General features: G+C 27.0%; 6 protein-coding genes across 9 annotated transcripts; 3 read left to right on the forward strand and 3 right to left on the reverse strand.

Moving 5' to 3' along the window:
• The first annotated feature begins 161 nt into the window (after positions 1 to 161).
• On the forward strand, positions 162 to 2,211 carry LOC126858893 (uncharacterized). Its single transcript, XM_050609553.1, has 6 exons — positions 162 to 326; positions 439 to 516; positions 1,216 to 1,331; positions 1,408 to 1,529; positions 1,763 to 1,941; positions 2,031 to 2,211. The coding sequence occupies exons 2-6, from the start codon at positions 475 to 477 to the stop codon at positions 2,085 to 2,087; spliced, it is 516 nt and encodes a 171-aa protein (XP_050465510.1). The 5' UTR covers positions 162 to 326; positions 439 to 474; the 3' UTR covers positions 2,088 to 2,211.
• Positions 2,212 to 2,298: 87 nt separating this feature from the next.
• On the reverse strand, positions 2,299 to 5,059 carry LOC126858892 (multiple inositol polyphosphate phosphatase 1). 2 transcript variants are annotated; one of them, XM_050609552.1, is made up of 9 exons: positions 4,797 to 5,059; positions 4,393 to 4,703; positions 4,199 to 4,324; positions 3,960 to 4,104; positions 3,760 to 3,860; positions 3,436 to 3,545; positions 2,984 to 3,178; positions 2,729 to 2,902; positions 2,299 to 2,446 (listed from the first exon to the last, which is right to left on the reverse strand). In XM_050609552.1, the coding sequence occupies exons 1-8, from the start codon at positions 4,963 to 4,965 to the stop codon at positions 2,740 to 2,742; spliced, it is 1,320 nt and encodes a 439-aa protein (XP_050465509.1). In that variant the 5' UTR covers positions 4,966 to 5,059; the 3' UTR covers positions 2,299 to 2,446; positions 2,729 to 2,739. The 2 variants fall into 2 exon arrangements, with proteins under 2 accessions (XP_050465509.1, XP_050465508.1); XM_050609551.1 differs by lacking the exon at positions 2,299 to 2,446 and having other exon boundaries at positions 2,540 to 2,902.
• Positions 5,060 to 5,362: 303 nt separating this feature from the next.
• LOC126859128 (protein lin-37 homolog) lies at positions 5,363 to 7,843 on the forward strand. Its single transcript, XM_050610111.1, has 8 exons — positions 5,363 to 5,470; positions 5,571 to 5,639; positions 5,929 to 6,004; positions 6,122 to 6,260; positions 6,340 to 6,543; positions 6,934 to 7,117; positions 7,270 to 7,418; positions 7,509 to 7,843. The coding sequence occupies exons 3-8, from the start codon at positions 5,929 to 5,931 to the stop codon at positions 7,528 to 7,530; spliced, it is 774 nt and encodes a 257-aa protein (XP_050466068.1). The 5' UTR covers positions 5,363 to 5,470; positions 5,571 to 5,639; the 3' UTR covers positions 7,531 to 7,843.
• Positions 7,844 to 8,149: 306 nt separating this feature from the next.
• LOC126859127 (ankyrin repeat domain-containing protein 13D) lies at positions 8,150 to 14,217 on the reverse strand. Of its 3 annotated transcripts, XM_050610110.1 has the most exons (15): positions 14,001 to 14,147; positions 12,954 to 13,067; positions 12,607 to 12,742; positions 12,374 to 12,498; positions 12,024 to 12,069; positions 11,707 to 11,850; positions 11,475 to 11,546; positions 10,865 to 11,045; positions 10,558 to 10,783; positions 10,267 to 10,395; positions 10,039 to 10,189; positions 9,805 to 9,966; positions 9,620 to 9,720; positions 9,398 to 9,486; positions 8,150 to 9,061 (listed from the first exon to the last, which is right to left on the reverse strand). In XM_050610110.1, the coding sequence occupies exons 2-15, from the start codon at positions 12,954 to 12,956 to the stop codon at positions 8,827 to 8,829; spliced, it is 1,800 nt and encodes a 599-aa protein (XP_050466067.1). In that variant the 5' UTR covers positions 12,957 to 13,067; positions 14,001 to 14,147; the 3' UTR covers positions 8,150 to 8,826. The 3 variants fall into 3 exon arrangements, with proteins under 3 accessions (XP_050466067.1, XP_050466065.1, XP_050466066.1); XM_050610108.1 differs by lacking the exon at positions 12,954 to 13,067 and having other exon boundaries at positions 8,151 to 9,061; positions 14,001 to 14,217; XM_050610109.1 differs by lacking the exons at positions 11,475 to 11,546; positions 12,954 to 13,067 and having other exon boundaries at positions 8,156 to 9,061; positions 14,001 to 14,217.
• Positions 14,218 to 15,251: 1,034 nt separating this feature from the next.
• On the forward strand, positions 15,252 to 21,156 carry LOC126859179 (kinase suppressor of Ras 2). The gene is made up of 16 exons (XM_050610216.1): positions 15,252 to 15,611; positions 16,332 to 16,463; positions 16,608 to 16,755; positions 16,847 to 17,107; positions 17,414 to 17,582; positions 17,721 to 17,920; positions 18,009 to 18,272; positions 18,437 to 18,561; positions 18,770 to 18,893; positions 18,965 to 19,176; positions 19,280 to 19,456; positions 19,529 to 19,714; positions 19,979 to 20,112; positions 20,223 to 20,360; positions 20,653 to 20,782; positions 20,889 to 21,156. The coding sequence occupies exons 1-16, from the start codon at positions 15,468 to 15,470 to the stop codon at positions 21,039 to 21,041; spliced, it is 2,697 nt and encodes an 898-aa protein (XP_050466173.1). The 5' UTR covers positions 15,252 to 15,467; the 3' UTR covers positions 21,042 to 21,156.
• Positions 21,157 to 22,634: 1,478 nt separating this feature from the next.
• On the reverse strand, positions 22,635 to 25,036 carry LOC126859122 (lys-63-specific deubiquitinase BRCC36). The gene is made up of 7 exons (XM_050610096.1): positions 24,893 to 25,036; positions 24,307 to 24,463; positions 24,007 to 24,211; positions 23,821 to 23,909; positions 23,424 to 23,528; positions 23,235 to 23,337; positions 22,635 to 23,071 (listed from the first exon to the last, which is right to left on the reverse strand). Exons 2-7 carry the CDS (start codon positions 24,418 to 24,420, stop codon positions 22,926 to 22,928), a joined length of 762 nt encoding a protein of 253 aa, XP_050466053.1. The 5' UTR covers positions 24,421 to 24,463; positions 24,893 to 25,036; the 3' UTR covers positions 22,635 to 22,925.
• Positions 25,037 to 25,116: the final 80 nt, after the last annotated feature.

Below are 25,116 nucleotides of genomic sequence, written 5' to 3' on the forward strand. Positions count from 1 at the left end.
TTTCGAACAGAAATTTGATTGGTTGATACTGTCGGCTTTTGAAAACTGCTGTTACACATCTTCATGTAAACTTGCTTTGATTGGAATTTTTCATTCTTCCTAGCACCATCCGATCGCTGGCCGGATGCTGAATCCTTTTTTCCGGACTGCCACTAGTTTCGACAGTTTCCCGTTTGATTAGGTGTGATTAGTCATTAGATGATACTGCCGGACAGTTGATTGTAATATGTGAATTCTCAAGCCAGGATTAGGATTCACAACATTTAAAAGATATCCGTGAAATAAAAGAGGAAAAACTGTACTTGTGTATAAATTAATTAGAGAAAGTTAGTTGAAATTTTATCTAAATACAATATTATTGCTTTAATCGTGATGTCATATTATCGTGAATAGTGAATAACACACAAATAATTTTTTTGTGAACCGACGTTATTTCAGATTTTTTCTTTCTTGGATTAGTTTGCAGCCAGTAGAATGGAAACGGTTACTGGCAACGAAACGATTACCACTTCTGAAGTTAGTATATTTATCTTTCCTCACACGTGAAACTTTTAAGAGATTGAATACGATGCTATAATATATTTAAAATTTCGTTCCATATAGCCAACAAAAGAATATTATGTACATATATATTCTCTCTTTATCAAGTAGACCTTGATAGAAAGTAAATATAATTTGAAAGTCATTTCATGTTTAATCTTATTTGTGAGAAGAAAGTTTTTGTGAATATTTATAAGAGGTGAAATATCAAAAGGAGATATAACTTTGAAAATAAAGATTAAAAGTTTCAGTTAGAGTCATTTATATATAAACATTCATTATTTCGTTATTGTTGTTAGTCAATTATAAATGTTTATTTATCAATTTATATAATTGAATTATTAATGTAGAAAATTATTTTTTAAGTCATCATCTTACATACATATACATCCGAATATTTTTACTTCTACACGTCGATTGATTATTAACCTATTATATATATTATTTTTAATTCTTATGTATGATTATAGCAAAATTATGATATATCTGTATGTGTATATTGAATAATAATATATAAATCTATTAGAAAGTTTATATATATGTATTGCATAAATAGAAAATGATAGTAGAAACATATTTAAAAAATAAACAGTTAAAATAATATTAATGTAATATCTAAATAAAATAAATAATAAATAAAATAAATAAGTAATTTTTTTCTCTTTATTGGAACAGGATAAGATTAGAAAATCTTTACATGAATTGCAGCCATCAGCCACTGACAAAGAAACTTTAGTTGGTGCTGATAGGATGATCAAATCGACTCAAAAATTAAAAGCAAAATCAAAGAGGTAAATTACTTTCAAAAAATATATTATGAAAATATTCTAATAAGATTGATAAACCCTTATATATTGTATGTTTTAGAAATGAATCTCAAATAACAAAAGATAGGTCTAAACACAAAAATGTTAAAAGCAAAGACAAGACTGTACAAACTGAACGAGAGTGGAAAATACAAGTAGAACCTGAAGATTTAACATCTACAGGTACATTTTAAAGTTACATTTTTTCCTGTATTCTTTTGTGTAAGTCTTTCCTGGACACAGGAAAAATATCAAGTACTGGGATTCAACCTCAACTCTTCTCTTTACACTGGCGACTATTCTGCTCATTACCATGCTATCTTATTCTTTTTGTTCTCTTACACTTTACATTTTTTAAATTAAAATATAAACATACAAGAAAATTTAAATTTTCTTTAAAATATTCTTTTTATCAGACGCAGCTGGTCCGAGTGAAAATTATTGGCAAATCCTAAGCGAAAGGCGACGAATAGCACTTAAAGATGCTTTAGAAAAAAATGAAGAACTTGTAGAATATATTGAAAAATTGGAAGAAGAAAACCGTGTTTATAAAGAGATGTTAAATGAGACAAGAGCACTTGTTGATGTGCTGCAGGTAATATCATTTTGTATTGTAAATGGCTATTGTATGTATTTAGTCTTAACACAATTACTGTTCTATCTAACTATCCTATTTTATTGCAGGAGATGATTGGAGATGATAGAAGTGGCATAAATAATTCATTAGAAGATACCCTTTAACATTAGATATCTATTTTTTTTAATAAAAAAAAAAATAAAGGACAATATAAAAAAATTGGTAAATCTCCATAAAATTTTTGCAAAAATATATTTTCATAAAATTTCAATTTTTATTTCATTAGGTTATTACATATGTGAAAATGTAAGATCCTTCCTTTGTAATATATATATAACATTTTTAAATATTTATAATATTATTTAGTAATAGAAACTTAAAATTTTTTTACATTGTTCTTTTCTCATGACTTTATTGCTAATGAAATTAATATCATTTAGTATGTATATTGCGTTATAATAGAAAAATCATTAAAAAAAATTCAATTATTATTTCTCAAACTTGTATTATACACATGACTCGCCTAGAATACACAGTTAAGAACATTTATTTAAACTTTCATAAAAATTATATAGAGATTTATAATTTGTGTATAAAATAATAAAAAGATATAATGTAAAAGTCTAGATTAAAATCGTTATTTATGTAAATACATATATTTCTCTTAAAACAACAAACGCGTTGAAATATCAGGTACGAATTAATATAAAAGTGTAAATCCAAATATAAAAAATAAAGTATTAAATCTTTAAAGAAAATCCTTAAATAAAAAGAATATATACAACATTTGCTATAAGAATATTACCTTTGATTATTTCATGTTATATGACACATAACATCAAATTGACATTCTTCATCACGATCTGGGTATATCTCTTTCATAATAGATATTGGACATGGCATATCATTTGGGCAGCCTGACAAATATACCGGTCGTTCTTGAAGCATGAATAGAATACTAGGACCTTGAGATGTGCAACTAGAAAGAATACAATGGAAAAATTATATCTATGAGAAAATATATAACATAATTTTGTATAATCTGAAAGTAGAAACATACTTGTATAAAATAAATGCCATGTTAGATGCAAATACATCAATAATACTGCTTCTCCAAGCTCTGTTATCTTGATGCAATACAAATGAATTATGCATTAAAGGATGTGTGTCTTTGGCTACTCCAAGTAAAGCTAATAATTTCAAAATTGTTCCAGAATGCGTAAAATAAGCTGTTGTTGTTGCCTCTTCTGTAGATCTGTAAAAAAAATAATATTCTTCTAATATATAATTTCAATACAATTAAATTTAATTGCAGAATTAAAACTATATAATTTGCCATATTTATTGACGTTTCTTCTTCTAAAATATGTCTGTTTTTTAGTTTTATAAACAAAAGCCTTCAACAAAATTAAATACAAATATTTTTTGTAATATATAAAATTAAATATAATGTATATAACACACAAAATCTTAAATTGAATTTATTATTATAATGCATATAGATTTGCATACCCAAAAAAATTAAACATATCTTTTAAAGCAGAGCATGCTTGCTCATAAGTTAATGGATAACCATATCCATCAATCCAATAGAATTCTAAATCTTCTGCATATTCAAAGATCTGCATATTCAAAAATAAAACAAATTTATAATTTGATGTGCAAATTCTTTCATTTGGTAATTTATATATATATATATATATATATATATATATATATATATATACATATATACATACATACATACATACATACAACATACATACATACATACATACACACACACACACACACACACACACATACACATAATTATACTTTAATCTAAGATCTTACTGTAAAATCATTCAATGAAAATATTTTACACCAAGGAGATATCATACTCTGATTCCAAGCAGTTTCAAAGGCACACATAGTATGCATTAAATGTGCGGTTTCTGGAAATATAATAATCACATTCATAATACAATCAGTAGTGAAATCTTGATGGTATAATAGTGAATATTTATATGTATATGTTTAATAATAACGCTAACCATAATCGATATTGTAACCAATACGTTTTTTAATATTATTTAACATATCTTTAACAATTTTGCTATCCAAAAATTTCGTTTTTTCTAATCTTGCATTTGAATTCTTATCAACTTCTTGGCGCCAACGAGGACAAGCCTTGTAAAACTAAAAAAAATGTATCAAAATAATCATCTAGAGAAAGAAAAATAGGAAAGAATGACAAATCATCTGAAAATTTATAAATAATAAGTAAGATTACTCTTATAACTGGATCTCGATATATCGGTGCTGGATACCAAATATTTTTACTATTATGCCAACCGAATAAACCAACGGCAAAGTGCTTTGCACTCTCCTCTGTACGTTGAGTGGAAGTATATCTGAACTAAAATTCACAATTGGTGATCAAAAAATATGAACATATATATAAAATGATCAAATATTTTACTATACTTTATAGGTCCGATTGTTATAAGCTTCTGGCATCAGAGATGGAAATCTTGCTTGATATCTTTCTCCAAGATCAATCATTTCATTCTCCCCTTCTGTTGTCAGCTTCATCATATTTCTTTGAGTAAACGACGGTTTCCATTTCTTAAATAAAGCTGCATCATCAGATAACAAACTTGTTATATTGTTTTCATAATTTTCTAATATTATACGTTGCAGTTGTGGTAACTCATTTATCATACGAGGTATATACTTCTTGCTTGGGTAACGAGTCCCATGACGCAGAATTAACCAAATTTTTTTTTCCACACAATCTATAAATTAGATACCAATAAACACATATATTAGTGAACACATAAGTTCAATCATATTAAATATATATAAAAAATAACGCAATAATAAAATACCTGCAAATTTCAATTCTGAATCATCATAATTAGCTACACATCTATAAGGAGTTTTTGAACCTAGTTTACATTCATAAGTATCATTACCCTTGAAGTAATTAGAAGCGTAAGAAACATATATAGTCATTATATAAAAAATAATAATTTCAATAAATAGTTTCGAAAGCATCTCGTGTATTAATCTTGTAACTTTTCTGTAATTGAAAACATATAGGAATACATTAACTCATATATTAACTCTGGCGCATATGCATCTCGCGCATATATATATATATATATATATATATATATATATATATATATATATATATATATATATATATCAAAATAAAAATAAGTTTTTATAATAAAAATCTGTTTTCCATATTTTTCATTGTAGTGTTATTATTCATGCTTGAATACACTCCATTGATTCACATGTAATATATCGTCTTTCCGTAAGCGGCGTTAATTGTCGTATCAGAACACAGTCCCTAGAAATAACTTATTTAGTTACTTCTAGGGACTCTACATCAGACTGATTGGCAGATCTAGAACGCACATCTAAAGATATATACTAATCATAGATGAACTTGTCACGAGATGTGTGTTTTCTGAACACGATTAACTACTATGTCTACTATCAATATAAACATAATAGGTTAAAAGTACTCCAAAAAGAAAAGAAAGAATAGGTATGAATTAAAAGTTGATTCAATTTATAATGCTCTCTTTTTTGTCTGATATATTCTACGTTATTTTAATAATATAAATATTTGATATAATTTGTTGTAGGTATATGAGAAAAAATGTATCTCAATATTTGGATGACTGATTCAAAAAGCTGATTAATTTAAATCTAATGTATGTATAGCTTAATTGTTTTTAAATAATTGTTTTAGTCTGTACTTTGAATAATGTACAGGTTTTTTTTATTTATAACATATATAATTTTATTTATAACATATATGATATAAAATTTATATTTACATACTGTGATGAAATTTATTACTTATTAATTAATTGCTAGAATAAATCAATACTATACTAGAAATTATTTTAATAGCTCGTATTATATATTGCATTATATTTGAATAAACTTTTATTAATATTGATATATTAACTTCAAATTTTGATGATATGTGATAATCAGATGGGGAAGAAAAGAAATATTCAACCCCCGCCAATAATGCCAGGGCGGATAAAAGTGGAAATAAAAGATGAAATAGGTAATAATGTTTGAAGATATATGAAGATAGTAAGAATTTTGAGAAAAAGTACAAGCTATTAAAAGTGAATAATTGTTTATATTATTGAGTTGTGTATAAGTTTGGATTGTTTATTAGGAGACAGTGATGTTTTGGTAGCAAGAGATCGTTTGAAGGGTGCTCTTCGAGAATTATTACAACATAGTGACACAGGTTCATCAACAGACTCAGGCGAAGAAAGTTCTGCTCAAGATTATAAACATTCAATGAGAAAGATGTAAAGTTTCAAGCATGTTGTTGCATAAAATTATCTCTATATTCAGAAACATTACAATTTTTTGGTTTATAATATGCAGGACGAAATCCATTAATCTACAACAACCACGGAAAGTCAGACGTCGTCGACAAGTACAGACTGATACAGCATATCATCATACATATGTGATGAAATTATTTGATCGCAGTGTTGATTTAGCTCAATTTCGAGAGGACACACCACTTTATCCCATATGTCGTGCTTGGATGGCCAATCAACCAAGGAATCCTAATTTGGTTCCTAAGTAATTAAAATTATATAGATTCACTTATGTATTTATTTATATTTATATTTGTTTATATTTATCTTTAAATTTTGAATAATATTTTAGGATGTTATTACATAACTTTCTTATATTTTGGCAGTTAAATATTATATTTTTTATTATTTTAGTACTTTTTATATATTTGGTATTCTCTTACAAAATTCCATAAGTATATCTTATAATTAAAAAAATTATATATGTAATAAAAATAGTACACATTAAACATAAATGCAAATGCAATACATTATATAATAACAATTCAATTAAATTATCACAAGAGTATTCTTAACTACTCTATCTTTCTCTCTTTGTGTATAAAATTCTATATTCCTATACAAAATTAAAATAGATATATCTATTTATTTATAGAGTGCGTAGTCCAAGTCCAGAAATAGTTAATGAAATTAATATAACAAATAATTTAATTGATGCTAATGGCGAACTAAATGATGTCCATTATTTGCCAACTCCTTTGCCTCGTGAGGAGGCCATACCAAGAAATCGCATTCCATCTCCTATATTTGGAGAGAAGGATGACTTAAACTTAGATTATGTGAGTCAACAATTTTGACAAATGCATAAAGTTCAAATTTTTTAATATTAAGACAGTATACACATATAAATTGTATTAAAATTTTTTAAATAAGAAATATGTATGTATATTGCACATATTTTAACAAATACAAATTGCATGTAATGTAACAGGAAGGACAAACTCTCAAATCACGGGAACAATTAATGAAAGAGCATATTACACGGTGGAATGCTATTCGCAAAAAATGGCATCAACAAGCACATAAAAATGAACAACGTTATATACAGAGTGCTACTATACTTAGCACCATTTTTACAAAGTTTGTATACAAATTTGTTTATTAACATAAGAGAGAAAACGATTTTTCTTTAATAAATTATAGTGATATTATTAACTTTAATTACTTCAGGGCGCAAGCAGAGTTTGAATAGCAGAGATATGGCAGTCCAATGACTGCCAGTTCTTGCATCACTGATAATTTCGTTTCTGATAATTTTTATTACGTCATCAAGGAATAATTTCTTATTTGTCATTTTTTAACTTCATTGGGAAGTGAATGCATAAAATGGGGCTATATTTATACATATCTTATATGAATGCAATTTTTATTTATAATGCCCAGAAGTTGTAATCATGTTTTAATAACATTACAAAATAATGATTTCTCACTTTAATATAAAACGACATTGTAATACTTGTAAGTTTATTCTTTTAATAAAAATAAACGCAATATATAATAATCAATTTTTGTCTTTAAAACACATGTTTCATAAAGAGCTTATGCATACATATATAATCCTTTAATATAATGCCAATCAAATAACATACAAAAATAAAATTTACTTATCTCAAATATAAATAATATATTATTAATCTATGCTATACATAAAATCTCTCTTGCATACTTAATTTATTTTTCGCATAAAACTTTGGAAAGGGATGAACACACACTGATAAATGCTTATTATATGTAATCCTAATTGTTCATTATATATATATATATATATATATATATATATATATATATATATATATATATATACATTGTATTAAAATATTACATACAATTGTAGATATGAAAAAGAATTTTTGTAAAAATGTTTGATTTAATTAAAGATGTTACCTTTTTGTATAATCTTAATTGCAATTATTATTGTGTGTGCACTTGTAAACTTATAGAAAGATATTAGAAATTAAAATTGAGGAAAAGGACCAGACAAATAATTTTTGAAGGCTTGAGAATTACATGCCTTTTATTATAGATATTAACAGTCGTAACTTACACTATTTACTTTCAGTTAATAGAATTTACACAAACACTGTTTGATTGTTTGTCAATTGTGACTGTATTTTTTTTTTTTTTAAAGAGCAATTGTAATTTTCAAGACTTCCCTATATGCTTATTAAAATGTTTAGGTTTCATTAAAGATTTCGTTTCATTTATATAAAAATGTAGCTAAGAAATAAATAACATAATTTAAATTATTTACTTGATTAACTATTACTATATTATTTTCATTTTTTGACCTGCATCAACTATTATACTCCAATAACAAATGTTCATCGTAAGCAACATTATTATTCCTTAATGCACTTTGCAATCTATAAATTGTATAGGAAATGATTTTTCGTACAGCCTCGAGGTGAGACTGGAACATTTTTCACATTTCTGGAAGTATACTGTAATAAATTTGTTTTTATCACTATTGCACACACACTTTGGAAGTTTATTTGTCTGTCAAAGATAGTTCTAGCACTTGGCGAAAGGTTTCTTCTTCTAATAATCGCCGTTGCTCCTCTTCTATTTGTTGTTGTTCGGAAAGTTTTAACGCTAATCTCAATTGTTCTGCTGTACCTTCAAGAGAATCACTATCTTCATTTTCATTTATACCCGCCGAATTTGTAGTACCTTCGGCAGATCCAGTTGTTTCTTGATACAACACCAAGCTAGCCTGAATCGCCCTGTATAAGAAAAGATTCAATTATTTAAACATTCAGCATTTTTATGATGCAACTCACAACACAATTTTTTCCAGAAATTTAAAATAATAATTTAAAAATATTTTATAATTTAAAATCTAATCAATGCAATTTATATTAGTTACAATACGAATAAACCTGCTGAACAATTTACCTGGAATTAATATTTACAATAAAATAACCCACCTGTCTAAACATTAATTGTAGCACGAAAAAACGCATGCACAAAATTAATAATAAAATATATTTTCTCAATGCTAACACTTACTAAAAATAATCTCTTGATAACATTCTCTTTAATATGTATTTATTACATACCTCTGAAGTTGCCTTTCTTCCTCCGTAGTCATATTAGGTGTAGTTGGTCTAGATGGTTTTTGCGCTCTTAATGCTTCCCATATATCAACCTATATAAAATAATAATCTTCATTTAAAAAAAATAGAAAATCTATATATCGATTTCTATATCCAGAGATTTATATATTATAGATACATGAAAATTTTGAAAATTGTATAAAATAACAAAAAAAAAAACGATACCTCATCACGTTCACTGCCAGCTTCTAGAAGACTTTGTTGAATAGCAAACTGCAACAAATCATCTTCTTCTTCAACACTGAATTGTGTCCTAACTTCTGCACCTATATTCAAAAGTAATGTCTATTAAACACAAATTGATATATTATATATAGAACATATGCATAGGTATTAAAAAAAAATTGTACCCAATTTCGCATATCCATTAGGTGCCTCGAAACAAATATCATCGACTAAGCAAGTTATACGATTAGTTTCTTGCAAATGACCCACATGTGGTACTTCTTGATCCAAACCAAATATATTTCCAAATGTTATTCTTGCATTGAGAATATGAAACAGTGGAATTTCTGGAGAAAGATTCGATTATTAGTACAGTTGATACTGTATGATATCTATCATATAATAAATTAAGATCTTACCAATTTTAACAGGAAAACCAGCCGGAAGTTGCATTTGAATAAAATCTTTCAATTTTGCAAAATGTGAACTAGATATAGCCATCAAATCTACAATTGGCATAATTTGTTCTTGAAGACTTAATGGATAATCTTCACTCAACCATAGAGTTGCCTAAAAATAAAAAACTTTTTAAATTATAATATATTTCCATCTAATATATAATAGATTTTTATATCAATTTATAAAACCTTAAATTTTTGAATTTTTGTATTAATTTCTTTTGGTCGACCTATATCTCTTCCATTTAGATCAATAGCTGGATCAAAGTATTCCTCAATAGTAATGTTAGAGGGATTACCCACGTTATTAAATTCTTCCTGAAATATATAACTTGATAAAAATGTTTGTTTTATATATATATATATATATATATATATATATATATATATATATATGTGTGTGTGTGTGTGTGTGTGTGTGTGTGTGTGTGTGTGTATCGAAAATTAATGATTAAATATTATTATTGAGAAAAAGATTACACTAGTAGTGGTAGCACTGCAACTCTCCTGCTGTTGCTCTGCAATACCAAGAAATGATTGTAAAGGTGTTCTCGGTGCCCGAGCTCTTGCTTTATCTGTTTCGGATAAGTGTTCCAATCGGGTTTTAGTTATTAATTCCACATTGCTCGCGCTAAAAACTTTGCATTCGTGACCATTTATTACTTCACTCTTATCGGAACGCCATCCCCATAGACCTGCTTTATTGCTATAATTCAAAATAAATAATATTTAAAAAAATAACTTTAAAATATAGAGATATTATAAACTATTACAATAATAATTATACCGTTCAAAACTAATTTTATCTGTGTCTATGTATGTCGTAACTATAGGATTAGTAAGCCGAGCTATCACCCCTTCTTCAGATGGTTCCATTAATTGTATATTATCATCTCCTATAAGTTTCATATGCTCAACATAAACTTTTCTTGTTTCATGATCTACTTCCATCATTGTTGCTCCATCATCTATAAAAATATCATATAAATTTCTTAGATTGTATTTATATTACATACTATATGAATGATTTATAAATATTCACACACAGTTTTAAGAAGAGAAGAATCCATATTAATGTTATATTGTATAAAAAAAAAAAAAACATATTTGATACAAAAATAATATATCGTTTTATATTATTTAATTATGAATTTATTAGATTATAATCAATATTAATTTATAAAATAAAATAAGAAGAAATAAGAGAAATGAAAACAATTATATAATGCTCATATTAAAGAAGACCTGTCTTTATGCATATTAATATCTTTGTTTTTATTAAAATTTTAAAAATTAGTATTTTTATTTTTACTAAAATTCTACAAATTAGTATTTTTGTTTTTACTAAAATTCTACATATTATACAACGCCTAAATTAAATGTTAGAATCATATCACCTGAGTTATGACCACCCACACTGAACACATAACTGCGTTCACATCTAATTGCCATAGGTGGATTTGATGCAGCTTGCGTTAACACATAAAACTTAGTAACAAACAAATAAAATTGTGGCATTTCCAAAACTAATAATCAATCGCAATTTAAAAGAAAAAAATAAAGTTATAAACTAATTATGCATAGTTGGCAATATTATAATATATTTATTAAAAATATTTATATACTTACTTTGTCCTTTGAAGACATAGCTACGATTGCCGCGTTGCCAATTTGCATGATCAAAGCCTAATAAAGTAGTATCTATCCTCACATTACTACCTTGTTTGTAAACTTTGTAGGTATCGCTTGGACACATCCGAGATGCAAGAGGAACTAGTCAACAAAAATAACGACAGTTAATCACATGTGTTAAAGAAAATCAAAATATATATTAAAATTGAAGTGTTAAATTCACATTATAGATTAATTAAATTAACCAATAATACAGGAGATTTTGAATATTACAATCACAAAAATCATACAGTATTAAATCATTTGTTTCTCACCCCAACTTGTGAACTCCCACTTCATTTCTACATAAAAATCAGGTGCCTGAAAAGGATTTCTGTTATCAAGACCATTAAATTATTAATCAAGAATAAAAGAAATTATTCAATATTAAATATTATCAATTCTTATATAATAATCTACAGAAAAAACATATAAGTTAATATTAGCTAACAAAACTTGTAGAAAAAAATTCTTTGATCTTTGAAAATAGTCTTTCAGTGGCCAAAGAAAAAGTCATATTTGTAAGAAATAGATATATATTGATATATATATATATATATATATATATATATATATATATCAACTATATATATTTTATTATTAGTTAAATTACATGATGACTGACTTGTTTAAGTTTGTGAAGTAACTCTGGTATACCAGCAACTCGATTACAATATCTCTGGTAATCTCTCCTAGCAAGCACCAACTGTAGCAATTCAGGATTCCCTGTACCAACTGCTTCTTGGACCACTATTTTGAAGCAAATTAAATGGATTATTTATATATATTCTCTGATGACAGTAACTATAAATTTATCAAAAATACAAATTTTATTATAAATAGATAAAAGCAAATTACCACTCCATCCTTGAGTATTCTCTGTATTAACATTAGCTTCATGCTGTAATAGAACTACAGCAGAATCTATATGACCTAAAGTTACTGCTAGCATCAGTGGTGTCCTTCCTCGATTGTCATGTTTTTCTATATCGTGCTAGAAAACATTTAAATGTTTTCATGTAATTAGGATTTCATGTTACATCAATATGTAATCAATAGAAAGGATAAATTGACATGTGTATCTGAATATATTTATTATATTATCTAAAATATTTATTATAATGATAATGTATATATCTTTTAGTATATTTTTTTGTTAATGTTATGAAAAATTAAAATGGTATAAATAAATATCAAAAAAATACCATGTTATCAAGTATAACAGATTGCCTGATTGTGCTTCAATAATGTTATATCAAGAACCACAAATCTCTGCATATCTAAGGTTTCCTCCTTTTTATGAAAGGCTTCAGACATTTCTATTAATATAAAATACACTATACAAACTTGAACCAATTATATATAATCATAAATTAGAAAAATATAATCATGAATTTAAAATTTTTTAAAGACATGATAACATATTGTGCAAAGCATTACATAAATGTATATTTTGTCATACTGTAAACTTATATTTGATGAAGGTATCTCTATAAGCAGCTTATTATAAACATAAGCTTTTCTAATCTTATCTATATCTTATCTATATCTTATCTATATATAATTATTTATCTCAAAAAGATTATAATTAGAGTTAATAAAAACAATTTTTATTAACATTTATTAATACTTCATATGATCATTAAAATATTTAATCTGTATGCTCAAATAAGACTATGTTTATTAAAGATATTGATGTTTATGTATAAGAATATTAATTTAGTTATAATATGAAAAAAATAAGATGTATAGTTATTATACATAAATAAAGTGTCACAAACACAGTGTAAAAAATAAAACCTACAATAGCTTGACATTTATATTGTATACTTTATAGAGAGCTATAATTATCGTGATCAGCTGATAGATTCATAGAATCATTATTTTTAAATTGTTGTGACATTAATTTGGATAAATAATATGTAAAAAGAATATACTAAATGAAGTTCTTTGAAGTGACTAATAGATTGTTCAAATTGCTAATAGACAAATATATATAGTACATCCATCACACTGTTCAACTACATTGAACAATTATGCAATTATCGCTTGTTGTAAGATATAATTACACCAAAGAAAATTCGTTATCACTGATAACTGAACTGTTAACATGGAATACATGTACGAAAATATAAATCACGATTAAACTATATATTTCATTAATCACGTCTCATATAGTCTCCGTACAGTTCATGAAGAATCTAAATATCAAGTGAGACGAGTTGTAATTAAATGGCAAATCTGATGCAAACCTGATTTGTAGATAATTCCTTATCGAGTTCTACATAGCTGTTATGCCAGACGAGCCAGTGCAGTGGATAATTCTTTCGTACAGTATCTATATTCACCATTTCTACGAGATCTGATTAACATTAACATACAACAATGTTTATTGTAACAAATACTACGAGTCGTACGCGCGATACGAAATTTTGACAGCGGAATACATGACATGACAGGCGAAAAAAGTCTCGGTCATAGAATATATGGTGTTTCAAAGAGAGGACACGTCGATGATGTGTACGTCAGAGACATTGAATTTCAATAGATTAGAATTGCATTCAAGAATCTATTTATCGAATAGAGTAGTATCTGACTATCAGGATAAGAAATCTTTGTTCTTTTTTATTCTGATTGGTCATTTCAGTGCTACTCTACCTCGAATAGATTTTTGAACACACCGCAATGATGTCGGAAAGGATGGCAATGAGCGGGAAAATTCAAATATTCAAGTAATATTTATAGAGATTTTTTGCTGTAAAATTGGCGCAAGTATTGCAATCTAATTTTAAAATTATTTTTTTTTAAGTGTCACTTTTTGCATTTCGAATGAGATAAATATGTATGTTTGAAAGATTTGGAGATTAAGCATATATATGAAAATAATCATATATAAAAAAGAAGCAAAATATATAGCTCTCCTGTTTTTAATCATTTTACGTGATATTTAAGCATAGCACTGTCAATGATATTGATAGCAAGAATATTTCAATTGCAAAATTTGTACTTTTCTTTTATTTGCAATGCCAATTCACAAAATGCCGGTCTACAGGATTTGGCTATATCTGTCTGTGAAAAAAAATTTATTTTACAAAAAGCGAGCATCATAATATATACATATTATATCCAACATATAAATCGCAAAACTGTTGCAACAAATTTACAATAAAAATTTGGATAATATTTATATAAATCTATACAAAAAATAAAAGGTATATGCACATACATATTATTTTAAATTTTTATTTTATTTTAGGAAACACAAAATTACTTAATTATATACGTAATATTCATGAGATTAATATATAAAATTAAATATCACATGTGTACATATCTATGTTCATGGCCACGTGTTGCAATGAGAAAAAATATTTTTGCCCTCCTAGACAGAGGGGGGGGAGGTGGAGGAGGCCGGCAATTTACAACACGAATAGGAAAAGATTGCCTTTACGAACACTTACGAGTGAAGTTACACGAATGAACGCTCCGAGCTCCCGGATCGCCGGGTAGCACCGATTGACGTCACCGATAGAGGCGGCCAAGATGGTTGTCAATGTTGATAAGTGGTTTGGTTACGCGGAGGAGCAGCAGTGATAACGTCGCGTTCTGACTGTGGAGCCAGGCCTGGTGGCCGGCCAGTTATGCCCGTGAAATAAAAAGGGAACCGTCCTCCCGGTGAGGATCCGCGCGGTTTTCGGGTCGAGCGTTGCGCGCGAGGAATGGCGGACGGCGAGGAGGAGATACGACGTGCCCTGAAGGACGTGCAGTCTATGATCGACGTTTGCGCCGAACGACTCGAGGGCCTGCGGACCCAATGCTCCACCAGCGCGGAGCTCACCCAGCAGGAGATAAGGACACTCGAGGTAACGACAACATTCGTCGACTTGCGAAAAATCAGGACCCGATTGCCGTCCGATGATCGTCATCGGTTTCCCTCCCGGCGCTCTCTGTTGATGTATCGCGATGTGTTGATTGTCAACAAATTGTCAACAACTTGTATCGTACTCCTGTATCATTTATACTTGGCGAATTTTTAGATAGTCTTTTCCACAGAGATTTTGCGAAAATTTAATTTCATCTCATTGCGCTTTGATATGCTCTAATTTTTAGAATATTCGCCTGCTGTTTCTGCAATCAACAATTGAGAAATTTGAAATTTATGATGTCATTTTGTTGTAACATTATATCTTTATCCTAATTTTTTTTTATCAAAAAATAAATTACATTATATTAGAAATTTGTCTAAAATTTTTCTGCGTTTACAATATAATAAGATTTATGGTATATCAGGAAGCCTATATAATATAAAAAATTTAATTTACATAGGCAAATTTGTATTGTGTACAATATAGCACTTTATGTTTGAACACTATACGTTTATCTTGAAATATTAATATGAATAATTAACTGATAATTATATCAAAATAAAAATACTTTAACAAAATTTGTTTAAGAAAAATAAATATGTATATATAAATAATATTATATAATTTTTTTTGGTTGATAATATTTATAATCTATGTCATAATAGTTGCGATACAGAGAGTAAAATCCATTTGTATTTATTTAGATATTATTTATAGGGGAAATTAATAAAATTATACTCCAAACAACTTGTGACAAAAGCCAAATTGACTGATCTGGCAGAGATGAGACAATATCCGTCATTACAACAATGGTTGCGAGTAGTTGGTCTCAGTCAGGAATCGATTCAGGTAATAATGTATAGATATATAGCAGATTTTTTACAATTCATTTATTATGCAGTTTAGTATATGTGTAAACTTTTACTCTATATCTCTCAATTTAAAAATCAATTTATAATTTTTCTTCTTAATATTTTATTGTAAAAATTTTAGATGGTCTGTAATAAAGCCAGTTCTCTTGAGGCTCTGAAAGAGAAGTCTGAACACGAATTGAGCAGTATGCTAGGTGAAAATAATGTGCGCCGTGAGGAGGAACATCGTAGACTCTGCAGAGCATTACATAATTTACGGCGATATACAGGTGAATAGAATTTATTTTAGAAGAAAGATATATATTTTTTTATACAAAAATGAATAGAATATTATATATTTTGTGTTATATGCTTTATCAGATGTTCTTATAAGAGGAGATATGGAGAATAGTGATATGAATTTATATTGGGATTCTTGGGATAGACATCATTTACGCACGCGAGCCTCTCCGAGGCCCATTCGATCTCGCACAACACGAAGTTCCGTTCCATCAGAAGATAGCATTCCGTATCATAATAACAATAATCTCAACAGTAATATATTGCCACAAGCTTCTTCTGTAATATCTTTGATGTCAACTAGTCCTCCCTGTACCCCTTTATTGCAAAGGCAAAAATATGGTAAATATGAAATAAAAAATTATCTTTTCAACTATCTCTTGTGCTTTATGTTTTAAAAACTATACTAGTCAGTTTTTAATATGACATAAAATATTATTAAAAATATATATTTGATGTACACTTCACGTCTGTGAAATGCCTTTACGTATAAAATTAAGCATTTGGAGTGTATGAATCCACATGTTTTCTCAAATGTGCCTAACTTCTACTAAATGTGGAAATTTCCGATATCTAGTGTACTTTAGCATCTAATTTGAAATATAAACAACTTATATTCACTGTACAATAAAGTTTTTTTGTTTATAGGAACTAAATTTCCAACAACTCCTCCTCCATGCAAGAAACATCAGATTGGTGTGCAAAGTAGCACATCACAACCTGAAGTGTTTCCATTAACTAAGTCAAAATCTCATGAATCACAATTAGCAAATCGTCTTGAGAATATACAGCTTGATAATGATGATACATCATCCAGGTAATACTTACTATATAATCTATTAATTTATATTATATATTATTTCTGTCTTTTTTATGATAAATACACATTTTATAAACTTTGATTAAAAATATTTGTCAATTAAATATTCTAATGTTTATTGTTCTATATTTTTAGTTCTGGAAACGACTCTTCTGTAGGAAAAAAAAGTGATTCCACTATAAAAAGAAGAAATCGTCTACCAACAGAACCAAGTTCATACTATAGTACGACAGACTTTATGAAAGCAGAGAGTCTCTTGCCAAACAGTAATAGTCCTATTAAATCCCCACCTTACACTAATCCAGAAAATGATGATAACAGTTTTAAGGGAACAGGTACATGAAAGAAAAAAAGATTCTTTTTTTTTAACATTATGTCATATACAATAAATTAATGTAATATTTTCTTTTATTTTATCTTTAGTAACAAGTCTCCAAGTGCCAAAATCTCCACGTACTCCGACAGTGACTCGTACTATGGGTCATATAATTGCTCATCGCTTTACCAAAACTTTTAACATGATGGCAACATGTGATTATTGTGAAAAGCAGATGGGATGGGGCACTATTTTAAAATGTAAGGAGTGCAAATATAAGTGCCACCGAGAATGTGAATCCAAAGTACCCCCCTCGTGTGGCCTACCTCAGGAACTCTTTAATGAGTTTAAACGAACTGTACAAGGTGATGGTATGTACAAACTTTGCAACTTTAATAATGCTAATTGTAAAAACGTCTGTTTTTTTATTTTATGTTTTTTTAAAGTTTTTTTTTCTCCAATTTTCTTGCATGGATTTTTAAAAAGGATACTTAATATATGATATATACTAAATTATGAAAATAAATTCTTTTAGGTACGAATGCTTCCCCAATATTAAGCAAGCCTGGCATAACATCTCCAAATCATCATAATCCAAATTTATTAAAAAAAGATCGAAGACGGTCACATGCACATCCTTCTATGAATATACCTTTTCAGGTATGTTATGATCTATAACTCATTTTTTGTTTATTTATTTTTTTTTTTTAAGTAAACTTTTCCAAAGATAATTTATATGTGAATTTCTCTCTCTCTCTCACACAGTAAATTTACATTAATGAATTATTTTTTATAGTTTTTTTAATATATATGAAATAATAGAGAAAGATGCAAAATATTTATATTTGTAATTATTTATATTTATTAGAATGCAGACTCTAGTTCAAATACCTCGAGCTGTAACAGCTCAACGCCTTCTAGTCCAGCATTGCTACCTGCCAATACTAGCCAGACTCCACAGGCGCTTGTCAAACAACAGTTCCATTTTCCAGGTAGAAAAAAAAAACATTTGTTATAATTTGTGGCTTTAGTGGACTAAGCACGTTATTTATTTTGTTTCCAGATGTACTGAATGAAAAAGGGATGACACATGAAACGCACAGATTTGAAGGTACAACTATGTCAAGTGATAGTGACAGAACAGTAAGTGTTTCCGGATCTGGTAGCGTCAGTACAGATTCAGAAAGGACACCGGTTAGAGTTGATTCTCAGGATTCTCAAGTTTCCGATAGCGAAATACCTGGAGACATAAATCGTTGGCCTCGACAGAATAGTGTATGCGTCTTACATTTTATTAAAAAGAGAATCTTGACGAAAATATGAGATGTCTAATATGAATAAATTTTATTCTATATCTTGTATATTTTTTTAATCGCAGTTGTCGATGCGAGAGTGGGACATTCCATATGATGAATTAAAGATTGGAGAAGCAATTGGAACGGGAAGGTTTGGCACAGTATATAGAGGCAATTGGCATGGAGATGTTGCAATTAAAGTCATAAATATGGATTATTATTTAGACAATGACAAGATATTAGAAGCATTCAAATTAGAGGTAAGAAAATATATATATTAACAATTAAATTCGGAAATTGGTAATGATTAGAAATATTTTATCTCATTATAGGTAGGCACATTCCGAAAAACACGACATGAAAATCTAGTTTTATTTATGGGAGCTTGTATGAAACCTCCTCGATTAGCTATAGTGACTAGTATGAGTAAAGGCATGACACTTTATACTCATATTCACTTACGAAAGGACAAATTTAATACGAATAAAACTACTATTATAGCTCAACAGATTTCTCAGGTATATATTATTTATATAAACATTTTTTTAGGTCATTATATATTTATTTTTATACATATAATTATGCTAGCATTTGAATAAATATAATATTAGATATAAATATAATATTAGAGGGATATTAAATATGAATATGGATATTAAAAATATATGTATGTATATAACACAAAATTTAATATACAAAATATAAAAAACGTTTTTAAAAGCATGTTGTAATAAGTCTTTCATTATTATGTAATATATTCAAACAATAACTTTATTTTATAGGGTATGGGATATCTCCATGCTCGTGGCATAGTACACAAGGATCTTAAAAGCAAAAATATATTTTTAGAAAATGGAAAAGTTGTAATAACAGATTTTGGCCTGTTCAGTGTTACAAAGTTGTGCTATGGAAATAGGTAAATTAATATTTTCTAAAATTAATAAATTAATAAAATTTATTAAATAAGTTATATTCTTATATTATGCTCCTTTGAAATACAAGTTCATTTCATATGTATGTATTTAGGAAAGGAAATGGACTGAATATACCACCTGGTTGGTTATGTTATTTAGCACCTGAGATTGTTCGACGATTGAGACCGCAACAAAATCGAGATCAGGAAGAGTTACCATTTACAACTGCTTCTGATGTTTATGCATTTGGGTTAGTATATTTTCTTTTATGATATTTAATTATACTTTTTTAAATATATATATTTCGAAAATTTTGAAACAATATATTTAAACATTTCTGATGCCTTATTTATGATAAAATATTCATTAGTAGAAACATATATTATATTTTTATGGTAGAAACATATATATTTTATCTTGTAATTAATAAGTTTTTAATTTAAAAAAATATATATTATAATGGTTATATTATAGCAAAAATATAGCAACTATAAATATAAAGCAAAAACAATAAGATTGTCTAAAATGATATTTTCTGATAGGACTGTCTGGTATGAATTATTATGTGGTGAATGGCCATTTAAAGGTCAACCTCCCGAAGCTATTATTTGGCAAGTGGGAAAAGGAATGAAGCAACCTTTAGCAAATTTGCAAGCTTCTCGTGATGTAAAGGTACATACATGTTTAAAATGTATATCTGTATAGAATTAAGTATCATTATGTTATAAATTCTATGCACTATTTACAAAAGTTGTAGAAATTTTATAATCTTTTTTAGGACATTTTGATGCATTGTTGGTCATACCATGCAGATAAACGTCCTGATTTTGCAAAGCTATTAACTACACTCGAAAAGCTGCCTCGCAAAAGGTTAGCACGTAGTCCTTCTCATCCTATACATCTTTCTCGTTCTGCAGAATCTGTGTTTTGAACATTTAAATCTATTTAAATTAAATACGCTGTTGTTCTTGTAGTGTAAATATAGAACTGTGCAATTATTGCCAGATCTTTGTTCGTGAAGAGTAAAATAAAAGTCACTGAAAGGGTTTGCTCTTGTTTGTATTATTAATTTATTAAAATGTGCAATGAAAGAATATTGATGTTAATAATAGAGATTGTTAATAAATTGTTTCAAATTAAATATGCATCTTTTATTGTGAATAGAGTCACAATATTAAAAAAGAGAGTCTAGGAGAGTATGCACATTTATATATATAATTTATACTTAGATGTATCTAAATCTATACATTTCTGAAATTCACAAAAAATCTACAGACTTATTAACAAATATATAATTTTCAACAAACTTTTCATCTATATATTTTACGAAATAGTTCTTCAGTGCACGTTTTAAGAAATATAGGTTCAACTCTTTTTTTTCTCAGGTAATATTATAAATATATTTTCTTGAAAATAGTGTAGGTGATAGATAATTTATTTTAAATAAATTCTATATATATATATATATATATATATATATATATATATATATATATATATAGAGAGAGAGAGAGAGAGAGAGAGAGAGAGAGAGAGAGAGAGAGAGAGGAGAGGAGAGGAGAGGAGAGGAGAGAATTGTCAGGTAAATCTCTTAAAATTTAGTAATAATATAATAATTTTTCTCTCAAATATATAAAAAAACAATATTATATAATTCAACAATATTATATAATTCTGTAATTTTACATTATTTTTGAAACCATAGTGTACATCGAGATTGTTCTAAACATTTCTTTCATATTTATGACGCATTTCAAAATCTCTCTGCAGAAATCTTGACCATTAGTGTCAACAAATTAATCATAGACATAAAAAAATTAATTATAGACATAAAAAATACCTAAATATTTCTTAGTAATTATTATTTGTATGTATGGATAATTGTGATAAGAGTGTATGTTTCTGATTTTTTATATGGTCGTCTTTTAAATTTTTTTTTTACTATTCTCTGAAAAATACTGGAAGAACTGTTTTACAATATACATAAATTTTTTGTATATATATATATGTACATATATTTATTGATAGTTTTATTTGTTATCCCTGTTTTTTTTTTTATTTAGTATTATATTTTATAAGTACTATTAATGATGATAAATATTTATTAGTTGTTTAATATTAGTTGTTTAAAGTAAGTAAAGAAATAGAAACAACCAGAAAGTATATACATTGCATACAATGAAACGCTTACTGATATATTGTACTGTTCTCAATGGTGAAAAAAATTTGTCTTATTTTAATAATAATTAAAAAAAATTATGGCAATTGTCACACAATTTTCTTAAATCTATTAATATTAATGTCAAACTATTCATATATACAACTATATTTCAGTAAATACTTATGTCTTTATTTGAAATTTTATTTTCTTAACATAATTTATTGATGAACAGATATTCATACTCAATAAATTGTGATTTATATCATGAGAGATTTAGAGTCTCTTATATTATATATATATATATATATATATATATATATATATATATATATATATATATATATATATATATATATAATATAATATAATATAATATAAGAGACTCTAAATCTCTCGTGATATAAATCACAATTTATTTGTGAGTATGAATAATCTGTTCATCAATAAATTATGTTAAGAAAAATAAAATTTCAAATAAAGATATAAGTATTTACTGAAATATAGTTGTATATATGAATAGTTTGACATTAATATTAATAGATTTAAGAAAATTGTGTGACAATTGCCATAATTTTTTTTAATTATTATTAAAATAAGACAAATTTTTTTTATTTTTTTTAATTTATATATATACTTTCTCTTTCTAAAAATTTTTTATCCATTACATATTTTCTGTAATTCCTGTAATTGTCTTTTAAGATGTATAGCACGCAATTTATTCAATGCTATTCTCTTTTCAAATGTTTGTACCAAAGGCTTTGTAATAATATCTGTTATGTGAACCAACGCCCGTGTCCTGACTGTAAAGGAAAATTGTCTATATTCCTTGATTTGTTACTTTTACTTTCATATCAAATATTAGATAAAAGTTGTTATTTAAATAAATTATTTATTAATCCAAACACATACTATTCTTCTCACTATTTTATATTTTAATATAAAAATAAACAGAATGATACATACCAGCATTATTATGAATACTGGCAAGGACATCTGGATGATCTTTACAAGCTTCAGCCATATCTTCTTCTTCTTGTACCAAAATTTTTGACAGGTCTGTCATTGTCTGCAACAAATATTTATTTTCAAATACAAGGCACAGTTTATTTAGCATACTCTAAATTTTTCTAATACAAAGAATTAAAATCTTACTCTCAAACATCTATCCGAAATATCTGGTGTATATACTATCTCTAATGGTATTTCTGTAGCTTCACCGTTATCTGATTGAAAGCAATTTAAAAAGATCTCATGTTCCTATAAAACAAAAAAGATCATTTATATATCATTTATCATTATAATTTATATATGTCAATTTTAACATTATACACAGACCATCATTTGTCTCATTATATATATATATATATATATATATATATATATATATATATATATATATATATATTTTTTATTCTAGAACATCCGCCCGATTATTTATAACATAACAATTGACTGTTAAATAAAATTAGATGAATTTCTTTTCTAGCAATATAGGCCGTTTCAGTCACCGTGTGTTGATGCAAATACTAAGATAAAAAAAAGTATATACCTTTGTTTCTTTCCCCTCTGAAAATACTGAAAATATTAAGCCTACAAAACTGCGATCCATTGTTTGATAAGTAGCCTGAGTTCTGACATCTGCAAGATAAAAATAATGAATGTAATGTAAGAATTTTTTTATATATAAATTATATTACTTAAACATTTCAACAAAAGAAATATTTTTAATACACACCGACATGTGATGGGCAAACTGTAATATGTGGATGTGAATGATACCAGCCGAGAACACGCATAGGTCGATTTAATTCCACTGTTAATCGCTCGGCTTCAGCAGCAGCTTTTAGTAATTGTTCAGAAGAAATTTCTACCCTATCTTTCTTTTTATCCAAACGTCGTAAAATGATAACAGCTGATATTTTTGCTACTCCACATGCAAACTAAAATTTGAGTAATTAATGCTCTACTTGTCTCATTAATTAAAAAAGTTTGAAAAAGAAACATTAAATATAAAATATTAAAAAATTCAACATACATTGCCAATGAGTAAACCCATCACTTCAAAGTTTTCTGTCGATAAAGCATGTTGCAAACACACCATATAGACATCTGTTTGCAGTTCCACTTTTTGCAATCGAGAATCATCCATTGTTTATAATATAAACAATGGACTTTATATAAAAGTATAAATCCTGTAAAAATAATACAGATGTAAATTATAAGTTTGCAATTACAAAATTTAGCTAATGCATTTGATACACACACACATTTACATAAAAAAAAATATATATATATATGTCATTGTTTTGAAATTATATTGTAAACACTTTACTAGGTTAATAAGACAAAACAATATAATTTCAAAGCAATAATGAATGATAAATTAATAATTCCATCTGAATTCTAAAAATTATCCTCTTTCGAAAAAGAAAAATGTAACATTACATATTTCACATATATATGTGCATAAAAAATTGATTTATTAAGGATAACCTCTCTTTTAAATTAACGCTCACATATTATCATATTTATTCAATATTGGATCATTGAATATATATTTTTTGAGAGTCATTTTTTTATTTCATCTTTGATTTAATATTATTATTAAATATGTACTTTACCTATTCACACTGATACTCTGTAGAATGAAGTGTAGAAATTTTCCCTCCGTTGAGAACAGTTTTCTCGATCAATAAATTTTTAGATCCTTTGTTTTGGTTTATCGCTCGCCAAAAATAATCGCGTCTACCGTAACTTAATTATTTAATGCGATAGTACGCAGCGTTGAGTCACGATTAATCAGCAATTCACAACAAATTGGCAAACGAAATGAATTTTCTTTTAT

This window comes from Cataglyphis hispanica, chromosome 2 (genome assembly GCF_021464435.1).
Source record: "Cataglyphis hispanica isolate Lineage 1 chromosome 2, ULB_Chis1_1.0, whole genome shotgun sequence".
Classification (NCBI taxonomy): Eukaryota; Metazoa; Arthropoda; class Insecta; order Hymenoptera; family Formicidae; genus Cataglyphis; species Cataglyphis hispanica.